Source organism: Polistes fuscatus, unplaced genomic scaffold (assembly GCF_010416935.1).
Source record: "Polistes fuscatus isolate 324 unplaced genomic scaffold, CU_Pfus_HIC Scaffold3, whole genome shotgun sequence".
NCBI lineage: Eukaryota > Metazoa > Arthropoda > Insecta > Hymenoptera > Vespidae > Polistes > Polistes fuscatus.
This window is the reverse complement of record NW_025113107.1, coordinates 10,429,010-10,446,451: the sequence shown is the minus strand read 5'-3', so window position 1 is coordinate 10,446,451 and position 17,442 is coordinate 10,429,010. Positions and strand designations below refer to the sequence as shown.

The 17,442-nt window shown below is 30.7% G+C and overlaps 2 protein-coding genes across 12 annotated transcripts in view; one reads left to right on the top strand and one right to left on the bottom strand.

The window, feature by feature from the left end:
- The window catches only part of LOC122519959 (whirlin), a 79,369-nt gene extending 70,834 nt beyond the window's left edge, over positions 1–8,535 (top strand). For 10 of the 11 annotated variants that reach the window (XM_043639804.1, XM_043639808.1, XM_043639805.1 and 7 more), the window contains 4 exons: positions 3,670–3,918; positions 6,957–7,265; positions 7,515–7,593; positions 7,719–8,535. In XM_043639804.1, coding sequence (XP_043495739.1) covers positions 3,670–3,918; positions 6,957–7,265; positions 7,515–7,593; positions 7,719–7,861 — 780 coding nt within the window. In that variant the 3' untranslated portion in view covers positions 7,862–8,535. The remainder of the gene's footprint in view (positions 1–3,669; positions 3,919–6,956; positions 7,266–7,514; positions 7,594–7,718) is intronic. The other variant, XM_043639812.1, reaches the window with a different exon arrangement.
- LOC122519967 overlaps positions 1–17,442 on the bottom strand; it is a 43,157-nt gene that overhangs the window by 7,007 nt on the left and 18,708 nt on the right. The gene's annotated exons all lie outside the window — the stretch shown is intronic.

Below are 17,442 nucleotides of genomic sequence, written 5' to 3'. Positions count from 1 at the left end.
CGAAGAAAAGAAGAAAAAAAATATTTAAATGAATCTTAAAGATGCAAATTCGTTACGTAAGAAAGCAGAGTTTCTCAACCAAACGTGTCGGTTGAAATATTTTTAATAGGTCGCGAAACGTTAGCTGCAACCTTGCGTCAAGACGAAAAACCGGTTAAATGATTTTAGGCGTATAGAAAGATTTATATCGTGATAACATTACAAACAACATATATATATATATTTTTATTTCTTTTTATACGATTACTTCAACATATTTTTGTTAGTATCGTGTCGCAAAAATAAATGATCGATGAATGATTTATATTTATAATAATTGACTTGTTGAATCGATCATAGATAAGTTTTCTAATCTAACGAATAAAACTTTTTAACATGGACATTAGTGGGTTTGGCAGTTTGATAGAAAATTTCTTTGTATATATATGTATAGGTAGGTGGTACCTACGTTGTAAAGGAAACACGAACGATTAGAAAGCCACGAAAGGCTTGACTCAGTTAGATCACGACGTATCTTTTCCCGCGAGGAGAAACTCGCACGAGTAACGCTTGCTCCTCCCTTTTTCCGGAATAGAAGAACGGATCCGTACTCGCGACTCTCTAAATTATGATTCATTCGCTCGATGAGTCACATCCCGCCGATTTAAAGATACCAGAGACAATAAATTGTCTAACCAACTTGTAGCTAAACCGCAAAATTAAAAAGAAAATAATAATAATAATAATAATATATTAAGTCTCGAACTTCTCGAACTTGAACCACTTCCAACCGAGATCTCATTAATTGCACGAATACACGCGCAAAATACGAATACGTATATATGTGAATATGCAAAAGACGGGAAAATTATACAAACGCGAGTAGAAATAAAATAGATCATAGATAGAAAATTTGAAACCTATTAATGGAGTAACGTGAAATAATATTTTGCATATCAATGATAGTTGACTGTCAATTAATTTAAATTATTATATTAATGTATAGAAATAATTTATCGAGCCGTTCAATGTAACAAATAATAATATTAAAAATCTAGAGTGTCAATATATATAAATTGCTACATTTGCTTAAATAATAATAATAATAATAATAATAATAATAATAATAATAATAATAATAATAATAAGAAGAAGAAGAAGAAGAAGAAGAAGAAGAAGAAGAATATATTTGAATGATTTATAGATCTCCATTAATAAAATAAATCTTACGATAGGATCCATACAAATATTACATTACCAATATTATTAATAAAACCAACTTTTCCTGACAATATCATTATTTTTAATATAATATTCAATTGATACTATAAAACTATGTTTGTTGCATCAATAAAGGGAAGAAAAAGAAAGAAAAAGAAATATAAAAAAAGGAAGAAGAAAAATGTGTATAATAACGAAATAAAGAACGAACGAGAAAATCTGGCGTTTTTTCACGAAGCGTTTAGTCAAAGAGAATTAGAACACGTTTGGTGTTCTTCTTCTTCTTCTTCTACTTTGCTAGATCAAAAAATCGATCTCGTGTACAGATTTCTCGGACGTCGGTAGGAATAAGGAGAGCTCTCCTCTTTGACTCTATCGTTCGCGCTTATCTTCGAACCGGTTTGATCGAAGGGAAGGATCATTCTCTATACTTCTTAGAAGAGGATTAGTTTGTACTTTCGTATACGTGGACCCTTCTTCTTCTTCTTCTTCTTCCCGGCTCTTTTTTTTACGAGTGATCACTGACAAAGAGAATCGGCTCGAGCCGATATACTTCGGAACCTAACTTCTTTCCAAACGAACAATGACGGCCTAAACGACGGCCCTTTTTTTTATCTTCGTTCAACTACTTTTAACTATTATTTACTCTTTAGATTTGAGATGTATTTTTCTTTTTTTTCTCTTCTTTTTTTTTTCTTTTAAAGAGAGTATCAAAAATTAATTGACTAAATCGAACCTCATTCTTTTGTTGTTGTTGTTTTTTTTCCTGTTGAAATCATTTCTCAATTCGGCGAGTTGATGTAAAATTAATTGTAGTAAGATTGAAAGAGAACGAAAAAAGAGAAAGGAAAAGGGGAGACATAGATATGTTTTTTCTTTCTTTTTCTTTTTTTTTTCTTTGGTTTGTTTTTTATTACCTGTACGTATAACATACGTGCGTGGGTTCGTTCAACTCACGCACATTGTTGCGTCAGATCACAAAAAGGGAACCAGTTTGTGAGTGATACCTACGCGTTCAACTTATATTAATCGAATATAGACAGATATATTTTTTTTAGCGACAAATTCAATATTTGATCGTGAATTTTTTTTATCGAATATTCGAGGAATATTTATGTATATCTATATAGTCAAAGTTGATAGATAGATATAGATCATTTATTGTTTATTCCATTAACAATAAACTCCATAAATAGTATTCTCACGCGTGATCGATAATTTGTGAATGAATTTTTGTTTTAATTTAAATTTTGTTTAAATTAAATTGTGAATGAATTTTGTTAAATTTAATTTTTGGAAAAGAAAGAAAATTATCGTAATTTGCTTAGCGAATTTTTTTTAATGAAAATATTATCAATTTAGTATTATCGATCACTCGAACGATCCTATTAGTATCGTGATAAAGAAAAGAACGAACAATGAGCTAGACGGTATTATGGGTCACCATCGGAGAAAGTTTCGATGCGTCTCCTCGTTCCGTTATTTACCTGGAAGGACCGGAACGAAGGTGGGGGTTGCGGTCACCGTTTTATGATTTCGCAAAGTGGGTCAATTATTGAGGTGCACCGAGCCACGTCGTTTCATTGCTTCGACTAAATGCACGTGAAAAATACTTCGCGTGTTTTATAGTACATAATATCGAAGTATGTACACTTTATCGAACTTATTTCAAAATCATTATAATTTATCTATTTTAATAACAAATAAAGATTTTATTTTTCTAATGATTTTAACAATTTTTTTCTTTTTCAGTATTAGTAGATTTTTTCGTATACACTTCGTTCATTAATTATAATAATTGTGCTATACAAAGTTAGCAAACATCTGGTACATTCGAAATTATCGGAAATAAAAATTAAAATAAAATAGTGATAAACTCGAAGAGTCGAAATCGAAAGTGTCAAGTTAAAAACGAATTCTTCTTCCATCCTAATCATCGATTCGATCGAAAAAAATAATTTCGTTGCATCGAAGTCCTGTCATTTGATTCGGATGCGTATAATATAAGTAGGTAAACAAAATTACTTGATAGGTTTAGTGTTAAATCGTAAGTCTTGGTCGATAGACCACGCTTGCAATTTTAATCAAACGCATATATGCGTCAATAACAATCAAAGGGTTAAATAAAGAAAAAAGAATAAATAATTTCGTTGCATTAAAAACCAATCATTCGATCGGATACGGGTAGTATAAGTAAGTAAACAAAATTACCTGATAGGTTTAGTGTTAAATCGTAAAACTTGGTCGATAGACCACGCTTGCAATTTTTACCAAACGCATATATGCGTCCATAACAGTCAAGGGTTAAATAAAATAAAAACAAAAAATAATTTCGTTGCATAGAAAACCGATCATTCGATCGGATACGAAGTAGTATAAGTAAGTAAACAAAATTACCGGATAGGTTTAGTGTTAAATCGTAAGACATGGGTGTGTGTTCCATTTGTTTGATCCTTCGTCGCAAAACAGGAAAGCGACGGAGGATGCGATGATAGCGACGCTGAGATGATCGGTAATGGGAGGCGTGGAGGAGGTGGAAGGGAAGGAGGAGGTGGAGGAGGAGAAAGGGAACGCGATGTGGAGGAGGATGAGGAAGAAGGAAGGGAGGAGAGGAGCTCGGATGGTGGAGGTGGTGGAGGTTTCGGTGGTTGGAGGTCCCATTTGCTTGGTGGGCTGACGCAGCGTGTGAAATCCTGGTACTGGGGCGCCAGGCCCCTCGTAAGTTTTCAATTAAACAAAACCAAGTGCCAACAATATACACACACACACACATATATATATATATATTATTAAAAAAAAATATCTCACAAACAAGTATCACACGCACGGTATATAAATATATATATATATATATATATATAATTATATTTTCATTTTCGTAACTATGTACACGGAAAAAAGCTCGTTCGTTCGTTCGATTATTATTTATTTTTCATTTATTATTTTATATATATTATTTTTTTTTTATTTCTCCAATCGCAAAAGACGTCATTCGTGTTTCAATATTCCTCGAGATGATGATCAATCGTTTCGTTAATTAATATTTATTTATTTCGTCTAACTGTATATCTTTTGTTAAATTATATTAATTATGATTAATATTATTATGATTAATATTATTATTATTATTTCTTATTATTATAAATATTATTATTATTGTTAATCGCGAGGATTATTTTATAATAAAAAAAAGAAAAGGAAAAGAGAGAAAAGAAAAAAATAGAAAATTCAGAATGTACTAAGAAATTGTTCATGAAAGTGAAATGACGGATGACAAATTTTTATGATTAAAAAAGTTGACCTGAATAATTATAAAGATACTTTCTAATCGAGAAATAAATTAATATTTAAATACCCTAACGAGGCATCCGAAGTTTCCAAGAGATCGTACGTAAGAAAAAAACGAAATGAAATCGCATCGGGCCGCGCGTTTTCTCTCAATCTAGTTACTGGAAAATTGCTATACTTATTCTATTGTATATTATATTTCCTACGCGTGCGTGAAAATGAAAACGAAACGGCGAGTGAACGCGAATCGAAAATTCATATCGGAACGTTCGCGAACGATGACACCTCACTGGCATGAATTTTCCCTTTAATTTAGATATTTATCTCTTTTTCCCTCTTTCTTTCTCTATCTATCTCTCTATCACTCATTCTTTATCTCTCTCTCTCTCTCTCTTTCTGTCTCTATTTCTATTTATCACCAAAATCGATTTCTTTTTCTGCTCCTAGAGCTCCTAGAAAATATTAGTCGAACTTAGCGTTAGGTGTGTACGTGTTTTTACTTGAATGTTTATTGCACATGCTACTTTATTCGGTTTATCAATTACTATTACTACTCGTATATTCAAGCACGATTATCATTATTATCGTCATTATTATTATTATTATTATTATTATTATTATTATTATTATTTTTTCCATTTTTTCTTTTCATTATTTTTATAAGTACAACCTTTATTGTTCCTATTACAATCATTATCTTCGTGATTACTAATATTATTATTATTATTATGAATTATTACGATTTTGTGATTATTATTATGGTTATTATTATTATTATTTTTATATACATATATATCTAAACATATATGTATATGTACATAGATGTCTTGGCATGCACGATCACTTTACTCACATCGAAAAAGAGAAGATAGGAAATTAGAAGAAAAAAAAAACAAAAAACAAATCTAGAAAATTAAATGATAATATAGTTAGAAATAGTTAAAAATGTGTGTAGTTTAATGACAAGTAGATGAATAGTACAAAGAATTAGAATTAGAGATTAGAGTAAAATTAGTATGTTCAAGGTGTATATTTAGATTAGAAAATTTAGAAAATGAGGATTAGACAAATTAGTTGGTAGATCATTATTCATCTCCCTAAATTTCCATAGGTATCTCTAACTGTTAATAGATACTTAGATGTTACAAGTTATTTTCTAAAAACCAAATAATAGATATAGTAATTTAATATACATATAAATATATTATTGTCGGAGAGTTTCGTAATTATTTTATATTTATTTTAGAAAATTTAGAAATTTAGATTAGGAGGTATTAAATCGAAGGTAAAAGCGATGGGAAAAACGCGAAATAAGAAGAAAATCACTATATTTGCGTGAGCGTACACGCGCGAGTGCGTAGGCAAAACACTTTCACCTTTCGCGAGAGCGCGAAAATGGGATCGTTCGTACGTATATTCGTGATTTAATATAAATAGCTTCTCGATACGATCTCTTCGTTATGCTTTTGGTTATTTGTTCGTTTGTTTTAAAAACAATAAAAAAAAAAGACATTAAAATAAAAAAAAATAAAATAAATTAAATGTCACGACAAGATAAAACGCAATGCTGTATTCTTATCGAACAAACAATTTTAAAACAATCGAATATTATGAGTGCTTTTATATAAATTATTACAAATTTCGGTATAATATTTGTTATTACGATAAAGTACGATAGTTAAATAAAAGAAAGAAAGAATTACGGCGCGACAACACCACCACCACCACCACCACCACCACCACCACTACCACCACCACCACCACTACCACCACCACCACCACCACTCTTTCTCCGAGCACCAACACCCAATTGCTACCAGCCTATCAGCAAGCATGACTTAATTTTTTGATATACTCTTGCGATCTATATCAATATATTTATATTTATATTTATATATATAAATATTTAAATTATATATATATAATATATAAATATATAATTATATTATAAATATATATATATATATATAATTTGTACGTACATATATATAACTTGCATATAGAGGTACTGGAAAAGAGAATCACGCATCGTTGCCGAAAGATTTCCCGGATGCGGGAGAATCTTCTGCGTTTTATTGAAATGGAATTGAAAGAAATGAAAAAAAAAAATAAAAAGAAAAAAGAAAAGAATTGTCGAGCTTGAAACCTCATCCGGGAATATTCTTTGACAACCAAGCGCATATGAATTACGCCAGCATAAATGCCTTTTTCTTTAGCTATTGTGTGCTCTCATCGTTTTTTTCGTGTTTTTAATCGACTAATGATCGACCCCCGACTTCGTAAACGAAAACGACGACATATTTCTCTCGATAATGTCAATTTAATATTATTATTATTATTATTTGCGACTGACAAATAAAATAATATCGTCGTTTATCGTAGGAAGACGTGAGTCGGGAGAATGTTTTAAAACATAAAAAAACAAACAAAAAATTACTAGCGTGCGATCCGAGTTCTGAACGTTTCAGGAACTCGCGCACAAACTCTCGCGAAGCTTCGATATGCAAGATGCACAATTACTCGAGGAGGGTGGTTCCGGTGGAGGTTCAGTTACCGGAAGTGGAGGACCAGGCGGACCACCTAGAAGACATCACAGTGCTCAAAGATTAACTAGAAGCGAGATGTCCGATAGAAGAGACGAAGATGGTGCTTTAGTTGTACCAGATCATCAAGGAAATCTTAGGATCACTGTGAAAAAAACTAAATCGATTTTGGGTATTGCGATTGAGGGTGGTGCTAATACTAAACATCCTTTGCCAAGGATCATAAATATTCACGTTAGTATTTATCGTTTAATTGTTGTATTCGTATACTTTGATTTGTCAATTATTTCTTTTTGGGGAAGGGTGGATGAATTTTATTATTATTAAATTATAATCAAATAAATGCCAGTTTTGTTTCGGATATTATTATTTTAGGAGATAGAAATAATAATTATTTTCTATTATATAATTTCTATAATTAATTGATAGATATATTATTTATAAATAATAAATGATATTAAAGTGACTTTAACAAAACCGTAGGATAACGGAGCTGCTTACGAAGCTGGTGGTCTGGAAGTCGGTCAGCTTATTCTCGAGGTCGACGGTCACAAAGTAGAAGGTAAACGAACTACTATTTATTTATTTATTTATTTATTTATTTTTAACCTATAATGCATAAAAAAAAAGAAAAAAATTGATAATAAAATTTGTTAACAAAAGTAAATTTTCTTTACAATCGAACAGGACTACATCATCAAGAAGTAGCCAGATTGATAGCAGAATCATTCGCACGACGTGATAGAAACGAAATCGAGTTTTTGGTAGTAGAAGCAAAGAAGAGTAACCTCGAACCAAAACCAACGGCATTAATCTTCCTGGAGGCGTAGCAGGAGTCCCCCACCTCCGAGCCGGAACCGCCGTAGTAAGAGGTTATTACTCGACGATATCGAAAATCGGCCGGAAAGAGAATCGAGTTTTAACGAAGATCAACAAACAATCAAATATATATATACATATATAAACAAGAACACCGACTTATTCTCAATTCGTGATCGAGTTTTCGATCGGTTGTTCCTCAACCTGGCCCTGGTGGTGGGACCTTTCAATTGAAGACAACAAATCAAAGATAAGAAATATAAGAAATTAATAAATGGAAGAAAAGAAAGAAGATAACGAAGAAAATATGAGTAATATGTGATCGGGGCAATGTTTTAATAATTTTCAACTAATTGGAGCCAGTTCGTAAAACAGAAGCATTTATTTGCTACAGTCGTTTGTAAAGAAGAAGAAAAAAAGAAAGAATCGAGGTTACTAAGTACCGGTTACACTGTTGTGTTAAGTTAAATCGAGGCTTCTTGACCTGATAATAGAAACTAGTAAACTTACGAATCCGGGTTTTAAATAAATCTTACAACAATTAGGTATTGGTTTCTCATCGATTCTATCCTATTGTATGTATTCTAATGACTAATGAAATACTTGGATGAACGATTGATTAGAGACAACAAAATTATTTAACAGAGAAAGAGAGAGAGGGAGAGACTCGTGAACTGTGCCAAAACTATTTAGAAGAAGAAGTCTCTTTCCTGTTAGACATACAATATATATATATATTATACTTACTTACGTCATAACTGATGATAAACTGTTAATCGTCGCGAGGTAGATCATTTTGATCGTTGTATCAAGTATGAGATTTCAATTGGAAATGTTGAAATGTTTCATTTCAATCAGATTTATGCGAAATATCGATGTTAACGAAGGACACAAAGGAGATCTCTCATTAAAATTGTATCGATTTTATTTATCTTTCGTTATTGAAATATCCTAAATGGTAAATAATATATATATATATATATATATATATATATATATATATATATCATTGATATTGTTTTTCATGAAAATTTAAATAACCTTTAAAAAATAAAAGTAAATTTCCTTTTAGTATATAAAATATTATATCCTAAATAAAAATATATATATATATATATATATATATATATATATATAATATAATTGATGAAAGATGAGAGAGAGAAATATAATATTATAATACGAATTAAGTTCGGTCAGAAAAGTGAGTTTCCTTGGAAACATAATGTGGAATGCGTTTGAACGTTTTATGTAATAAGATGAGCTTACATTAGATAGCGGTAAACGAGTCGTTGGTAAAACACGTCGTAGATGATAAAGATGTAGTAGTATAACGCGACTCTACGTCATTGGTAAAGCGGATATTAATATTAGAAAGTCGATAACGGGGCGAATGGCCGACTAGACTAAAGAGAAAAAAATGAAAATAAAAAGAAAGAAAGAAAAAAAGAAAGAAAGAGAGAGAGAGAGAGAGAGAAGGTGTGTGTGTGTGTGTATGCACGCATACACATGTGTATGTTTTTGTATGTATAAAATAGAGACCCTCGTGTCGTCCTTCGAAATATTGATATGAGATTACGCATCGATCTAACAAATACGAGAAAAGAAATAAAAGACAAATTTCACATTGACACGATTTATTCGTATGAAAGAAGTATGATAAAGTATTACCAACGAACTAATTTAAATTGCGAATAAACGAAAACGTACAAAGAAACGGATGATCTATCGCGCTTTCTTTAAAAAAGCTTCGATATTCATTTTATTATTTTAATTAATTATTGTAATATAACGAGTTGAAGAATTTTCTCGACGTTAAGATAATTATTTAAGATTGCCAACAAGGTGTATTATCAATGCGTTAAACGATGTTCGAGGAATCGAGGACTGGCTAAATGATACTAATCGATGAGATAATACGATCGTAAGAAGAACAGCAAAAATAAAATATCAATCACGACAGCAACAACAACAACAACAACAACAACAACAACAAGAATAACGAATACAGACTTATTATATGGGAATTGTTGAGAATTAACAAAATATGCATATATATATATATACTAAAAAAAAAAAAAAATATATATATATATGTATATTATATGATTATTATTATTGTAGTGGAATTGCAAACTGTACCTATCAATGCGTTCGCGCTCGCTATGTGTTTATGCGCGTGTACTGTGACGGCCGAAAGAATATTATAATAATAATAATATTATTAATATTAATAGTAATAATAATAAACAAAAAAAATAAAAAAACGAAAAAAAGAGAAATTATATATGTGTATATATATACATATATATATACATGTATATACATATGATAAAAAGAAAAGCAAAAGGGTATTTTCAAATGCTGTTATTTAGAAGCGTATATTACACTTATGTATTTAGCTGAGAAAAGCCTGTGTGATCTTCAATGCAAAAGAAATTGCTAACGATTGTCAAGATAATTTGTTCTTTTTCTATTTCAAATTTTCTTTTCCCACTTTTTCATTCAAATAAATAGAAGAAATAGGAAGAGTTAATTTGAACTACACAGTATTAAATCGATCAATCAAAAAAACAACTATCGATCGTTGGTAATTTCTTCCATGATTGTATGTATCATGCTTGTGTATGTGTATCGCGATTGCGAGAACAACAACAAACCAAAAAAAGTAATTATTACAGTGAATACAAAAAGAAGAGAAATGTTATACAAAAATAATAAAAAAAAACAACAAGAAAACAAAAAATTCATATATGTATAGAATAAAACGTAAAAAAGAAAAAAAAAAGAAAAAAATTATAAAAAAAGAAGAAGAAGAAGAAGAAAGAGAATTTAGGCAACGTATAATATTTAGCAATTACGTTAGACAAATGCAAGATGAGGGAGTAACACAGGACAAATCTGCTAAATGTGCCAAATTGATAAAGAAGAAGAAATAAGATTTTAAAAGAAATACAAAAAAAAGGAAAAAAAAAATAACGTAGCCTGCAATTTGTCGCGGAATGGTCAATGTATGTACAAGTTTAATTACGATTAAATTAAAACGAACGAAGAATTACGTAAGATACGAAAGAAAAAAGAAACAGAGAAAAAAAAACAGACACATATTATGAAGAAAAAAATTAGGAAGAAAAAAAAAGATAAAGATTTCGTTCCTGATGTATAATTAAGTAATTACGTGCTATATTTCATGGTCTTATCAAAGACACGAAGAGATTATTGATTAAAGAAGAAGAAGAAGAAGAAAAGGAAAAAAAAAGCAGCGACAAAAATTAAGGAAAGAATATTAAAGAAAGATAGAAAATGGAATAGACATGGAAGGGGTAACGGGAGAAAAGGAAAAGAAACCAATTAGAAGGACAAAAAAATAAATGGAAGAGAAGCATATAACATGACGAACATATACATACGCACCGCACGTACGCATGCACTTACGCACTAATTATTCTAAACGAATTTTTCCCCTTCATGTTGACGTATATTTTATTTTATTTTATTTTATTTTATTTTTTGTTCGTTTGCTCGTTTCCCTTTTTATTTTTTTTTTTTTTTTTTTTTTTTTAAGAATATTATGCACCGATACTTAGCTACAGCGACGTGAGGTAATTAATCGCCGTTATGATCGTTTCGAGTGTATCGTCGTAAAGAGAAATGATTAAAAAATTATTCGACGAAGTAAGGAGAAAGACATTTTTGTTCTTCTCGGCGTTGGTACTTTGAACAATATTGACGTTTAGCTAAAACCGATGATATATTTTTTTAAAGCTGCCTACGAAATATGTCCACGCATAATTCAAGAAAATAATAACGACAAACAAAATAAAGAAAAGGAATTAAAGAAAGAAAGGAAGAAAGAAAGAAAGAGGTACGTTTCGTAAAACTATAAAAAAAATCGTCTCTTTCTCAGGCCCTAATAATAATAATAATAATAATAATATTAATAATTATAATAATGATAATGATAATTATAAATACTAATAATAATATTAATAATAATAATAATAATAATAATAGTAATAATAATACTGATGAAAAAATAATGAAGAAAATAAACTCAGCCGACATATCCGACAATGCCTTACAGCTTTTCCGTAACAAACAAACAAACAAACGAACAAATGAACGAACGAGAGATACAAACGTTAAAATAATATGTTGGAGAAATTGAGCATGAAAAAGAAAGGGGAAAAAAAGAAAAAAGAAAAGAAAAAATAAAGAGAAGAAGTGTAACACTAATAATCTCTCTCGATATTAATTCGTTCATTTACCGTGTCTTTTGAAAAAAAAAAAGAAAATTATGCTTCCGTTATCCACTCTCGTGTTAGCTTGATTTAAAACAAGAAAACAAAAATGAATCCATCGTGTTCCAACCTCGGAATAATAAACGCGAAGAAATAAGCTTCGTTTACCTTCCTGCCTTCTCTCTACGTTCCCCTTTCATAATATCGTTTCCACGTGATTCCTAAAAAGAAGAAAAAGAAGAAAAAGAAGAATAAGAAAAGAACGAAACGGAATTTACCGCAAAAATTGCGAACCTATTATAAAAAATAAACAGAAAAAGAAGACAATTATCAACGATTTCAAATAACAAAAACTAATAAAAAAAGAAAAAAAAAGAAAAGAAAAGAAATTCATCGAGAAAAAGAAAAGATGTAACCTGATCGATATAGATAGAGATTATTCTAATTATTATTGTTATCATGATAATTGTAATTAATCGTAAAGTTAACATGTTGTACATACACTAAAAAAATAAGCTCCTTCATATATATATATATTATCTCCCCGTTCATATATGCATTTCATAAGCCACCCCTTTTTTGCAGCAGAATCCAAAAGTAATGGGAGAATACTTATTAATGAATATAAAATTTAAAAAAAAGTAAAAATAAAAATGAAAAGTGAAAAAAAAATGAAAAAGAAAAGAAAAGTAAAAGTAGAAGATGAAGAAAAAAGACAAAAAATTGAAATATAAAAGAAATGCATAAAAGAAGAGTACACGCATCGTGCTAAATATTCAAAGTGCCGAGAGAAATGCGTATATATGTATATACGTATATTTAATTAAGGATTCGCCAATATTAATACGCTGTGAAATATATACTTATGTGAAAAAAAACACAAACACATACAAATACACGTACGAATACACACGCGCGCTCTCATATTAACACATAATCGCTAATAAAAAGAGAAAGAGAAATAAATTCTTCATTAATATACGAATACATACATACGCACTTGCATAGAACATATACATATATACATATATTTATATATGTATGCATAATGTATATAGTACGTATACACATGTGCTAGAGTATGTGAAATTTTTTGTTTGTTAAAAACATAATACTCGGTTGCGTGTTTAAAAACAATTTTCTTCTATTGTTATTCTTCTCATCGTTATCATCGTGCAAGTTATTTTTATTCATTTTCTTGTTATCATCTCGTCATCTTTATTATTATTATAATAATAATAATTATTATTAGTATTAATATTATTATTATTGTTATTATTAACGTCACACGATGAAAATCATCATCATTATTATTCACTGTTAATATCGTTGTTATTATTATTATTATTCATCCTTATTACGATTATCGTATCGATAACAAATATTATTGTAATTGAATAAAACATCGATAAAAAAAAAAGAAAAAAAAAAAGATATAGCAAATATAATAAATGTTTATTTAACAAGAAGAAATAAAAGGTAACGTCGTTAACTGCAATACACATAAACGATAAAATAGAACGCATCCATTGGGCTAACGCATTAACACTTTCTAAACATCTCGTTGGTCATGTAGGAATCTACTATTTTTCTAATTACACACGTAAGTAATATTTATCGAATTATTATTCGTTTTATAAATTAATTCCATGCTTTCCACATAAAACGAAAAAACGAAAATGTCGAGTTAAACGTAAACGTTTATTCGCGAATTATTTTTCGTTTTTCGTTTGTCGTTAATGTGTTCCATAGATAAAAGAAATATTGGTGCAAAATAATAATGGTGGTGCAATTCCTTGAATTATTTAATGGCAAAACTGGAAAGAGAGGAATGGAAGGGGGAGGGGGATGCAATGAAAATAGTTTTGATTATCTTACGAAATGAGAGAAACTGTGGAGGATTAGTATTCGTGGGATAAACATAGTCGAGAATACGTCAAAACAGTTTTAAATCCTCTCTATCTCTCTCTTTCTATTTCTTTTTTCCTCTCTTTCTTTTTCTTTTTTTTCACTCATTCTCTAACTTAAACTAATACATAGGGATAAAAGGAAACACAGCTTTGCCAGACAGTAACCGGTGAACGAGGGTGGATTATGCAAGAACAACCTACGCCACGTACTTACGAGCTTCGCGTAATACGCACTCTTAATAAATCCTATTAAGAGTGACGAAGTTTTTTCGAGCCGATGGAACCTACGAAATAATTTACAAGCTTAACAGAAACAAACTTTAATACTCGCGTCATATGTTAAATTTAAATAACGCACGAATAAATAATAATAATAATAATAATAATAATAATAATAATAATAATAATAATAATAATAATAATAATAATAATAATCATAGTAGAGAAAGATTTTCATACGAAATATTCCACATTTTCGAGTTGTTCGCAAAGCTTACAAAATTAATCCTCTTGCGAAAATAATTCATTTTCTTTTAATTTTAAACGTTTAATCATACAAATTGTGCCGTAAAAGCATATTCGTTCATGATCGATAAGAAGAAAAAATTTATGAAAACCATCAGCGTGAAGGATACAAACGCGTCGTTTCGAGGATACAGTTTTTAGGATAATGGATTAGGATTAATGAATACAATTTAAAAACGAATTTACTAAATCAACGAGCCGTAACCGATAGCACATGTCGTTTTAATTCTAAATAAGCCATTTATTTCCACGTCTCCTCGACATGATCGGGGTGAGAAATGTTGGCGAGTTGTTGGCACCAGACCTCTACCTACCTACCGGATACGATTCTTTTTCATTTAACTTTGAAATTGCCTATCGATCCACGCCAAATCGTATGTCGTCGTCTAATGACTATGCAAAGTGGGTTAAAACCCGACCCAACTCTAAATTGTCTATTAGTCATTTACCGTATGCACTTTATCGACTATTCGACAATAATTTGATCACATATTTTCTAATTTATGTTTGCACAGTAGTCTAATAGAAAATTATTTGATTCAAATATCATCTACTAGCACATATGCACTTACTAACGATTAAAATTATTTTATCGTCTTTTTATAAAAAAAAATAAATTATTTGTTCAACGAAATAAATAATTATTATTTCCACAAAATTGCAAAAGTTTTTAGGGTTTCAAAAATAGTACGGATAAGACATTATTAAAAATAATCTAATTTTTGTTATAAAAATGAATGACCTCCAATTAATTATAATAAAAAACTATAATAATAAAAATAATTTTGACCGATAGTGTGTCTTATCGAGTATATTTTTTATGTTTATAGGATATGTATCGATCTAAATACCATATATACATAATTGCATAAAACAATGAAAGGTCACTAGAAATAGGAAAGAAACCTTAACACTTTAATACCATTCTTTACATCTACGTATAGATATATATATACATTAACACGTACTTGACAATGTTATTTTCTAAGGTTATGAAAATGGAAAAAAAAAGTAGGAAAAAAAAGAATAATTATCTATGAATATACTAATCGAGACGCCGAACAAAACGTAATATGTAACTTCAGTAGTCTGAAGATAACTTTCTCTGGTATCGATTACGAATATCGATCAAGGACCTAAAGTATGAAAGATGATACTCGTAACGAATAAAAATGTCTTGTTAGCTTTTTTTAAATTACAAATTCGCATACGCATGCAGCATACACAAATACACATGGATAATACATTACAATGATATAAAATATTATGAAATATTCGTGAGATAGGATGGATCGTGATCGTGATCGAGATCTAGAAATTAGATGAATAATAATACTAATATCGAATCTCACAATATTATAACAGATGCAATTTCAATGCGTTTCTCATTTAACGCGTATATATGCACGTACCACTTACTTTCGTGCAGATGTTATCGTCTAAAATCTTTAGAAATAGAGTCTCCTTATTCGAAGGACAATGAATAGGGTGGTGGATTGATGACAGGAACAAGAAATATGGGTACTTCCTGCCAAACGATCGACGCAGATGCATTGCCAATACTCTGGTTACCACTACCCACGTGCCAATGACAATAGCGATTGCAGGACATCAAATTTCTCTCTCTCTCTCTCTCTCTCTCTCTGCTTCTATCTTTCGTAACTACGGAAGAGTACTCTTGTTAAGGACAATGGCTAGAACGGAAGATATCTCGGTAACAATGCCTAACCACTTTTGGAACATCTCCAGCATTCATTCAGCCAATTGGAAACTTGAGATTTTTCATAGACAAACTAATTGTTTTCTTCCAATCGTCCAAACCATGTATAGAATTATTAACATATATAATACCTTATTTAATTCTTTTTCTTAGAAAATCAACAACAAAAAAAAGAAACCACATCTAATGAGAAAAAATAGGAATATCTTGTTTTTCATCTATTCCAATTTCGGTTAACAATAAGTATATATATATATATATATTGGTAACATAGAAGAGGATAACCAGAAGGAACATGAAAATGTGAAATTTCAAGAAGAGCAGCTGGTAAGATTGGCGTTGATCCGTGAAAAGATAAAAAGAAGGGGGAGGAGGGATAAGGAGGGAGAAAAGGCGGAGAAAGGAAGGGGAGAGGGGGATACACGCGCGAGATTAGAAAGGAAAATCGAGAAGGAGGGGGGGGACAAAAAGGAAAGTTAGGGGAAAAAGGACAACGTGACACGAACCTACCCTACGAGGGTTAGAAACCAACGTGGCCTGGCCCCTAACTCGATTCTCTTTTTCCTTCCTTCATCCCTCTTGCCAACGTAAACGTGTGTAATACGCGTACACGTGCTCGAAGGGCGAGAAGGGTCCCTCCTGGTCGGTCTCTGCTTTTACTAAAGCTACCGTTGCTTCCGGTGAATACCCACAAACGTTTCTACTACCTACCACCGAACATGCTAAGAGACTACGATGATAGTAGTAAAAGAGAACGAGAGGGAAAGAGAGAGAGAGAGAGAGAGAGAGAGAGTGAGTGGTGAGAGTGAGAGGGCGAATAAGTGAGACCGAGTAAAAGATATTTGAGAGAGAGAAAGAGAGAGAGAGAGAGAGAGAGAGAGAGAGAGAGTGGGATCAGTGTAAGCAACGCAACGAATCGCAGCACACACCAGGACAAGTAGTCAACGCGAGTGAGTGGTTTTTTTGCTCGCGCGTGTATCCCGCGAAAATGATAATATAACGGGGGAATGATAGTGTTATTAAAACGATGTCGCGAAAAATTGGATTGAAAAATATTATTATAAGATTAACGCGAAGGAAACGTTCTTTGTCACATTCGTCATGGACATTATCGTATTCGACGATGGATTTTGTTAATTTGATTATCCCGGTTTTTTACTTACGATGACGTGAATTGATTGATTGATTGATCGATT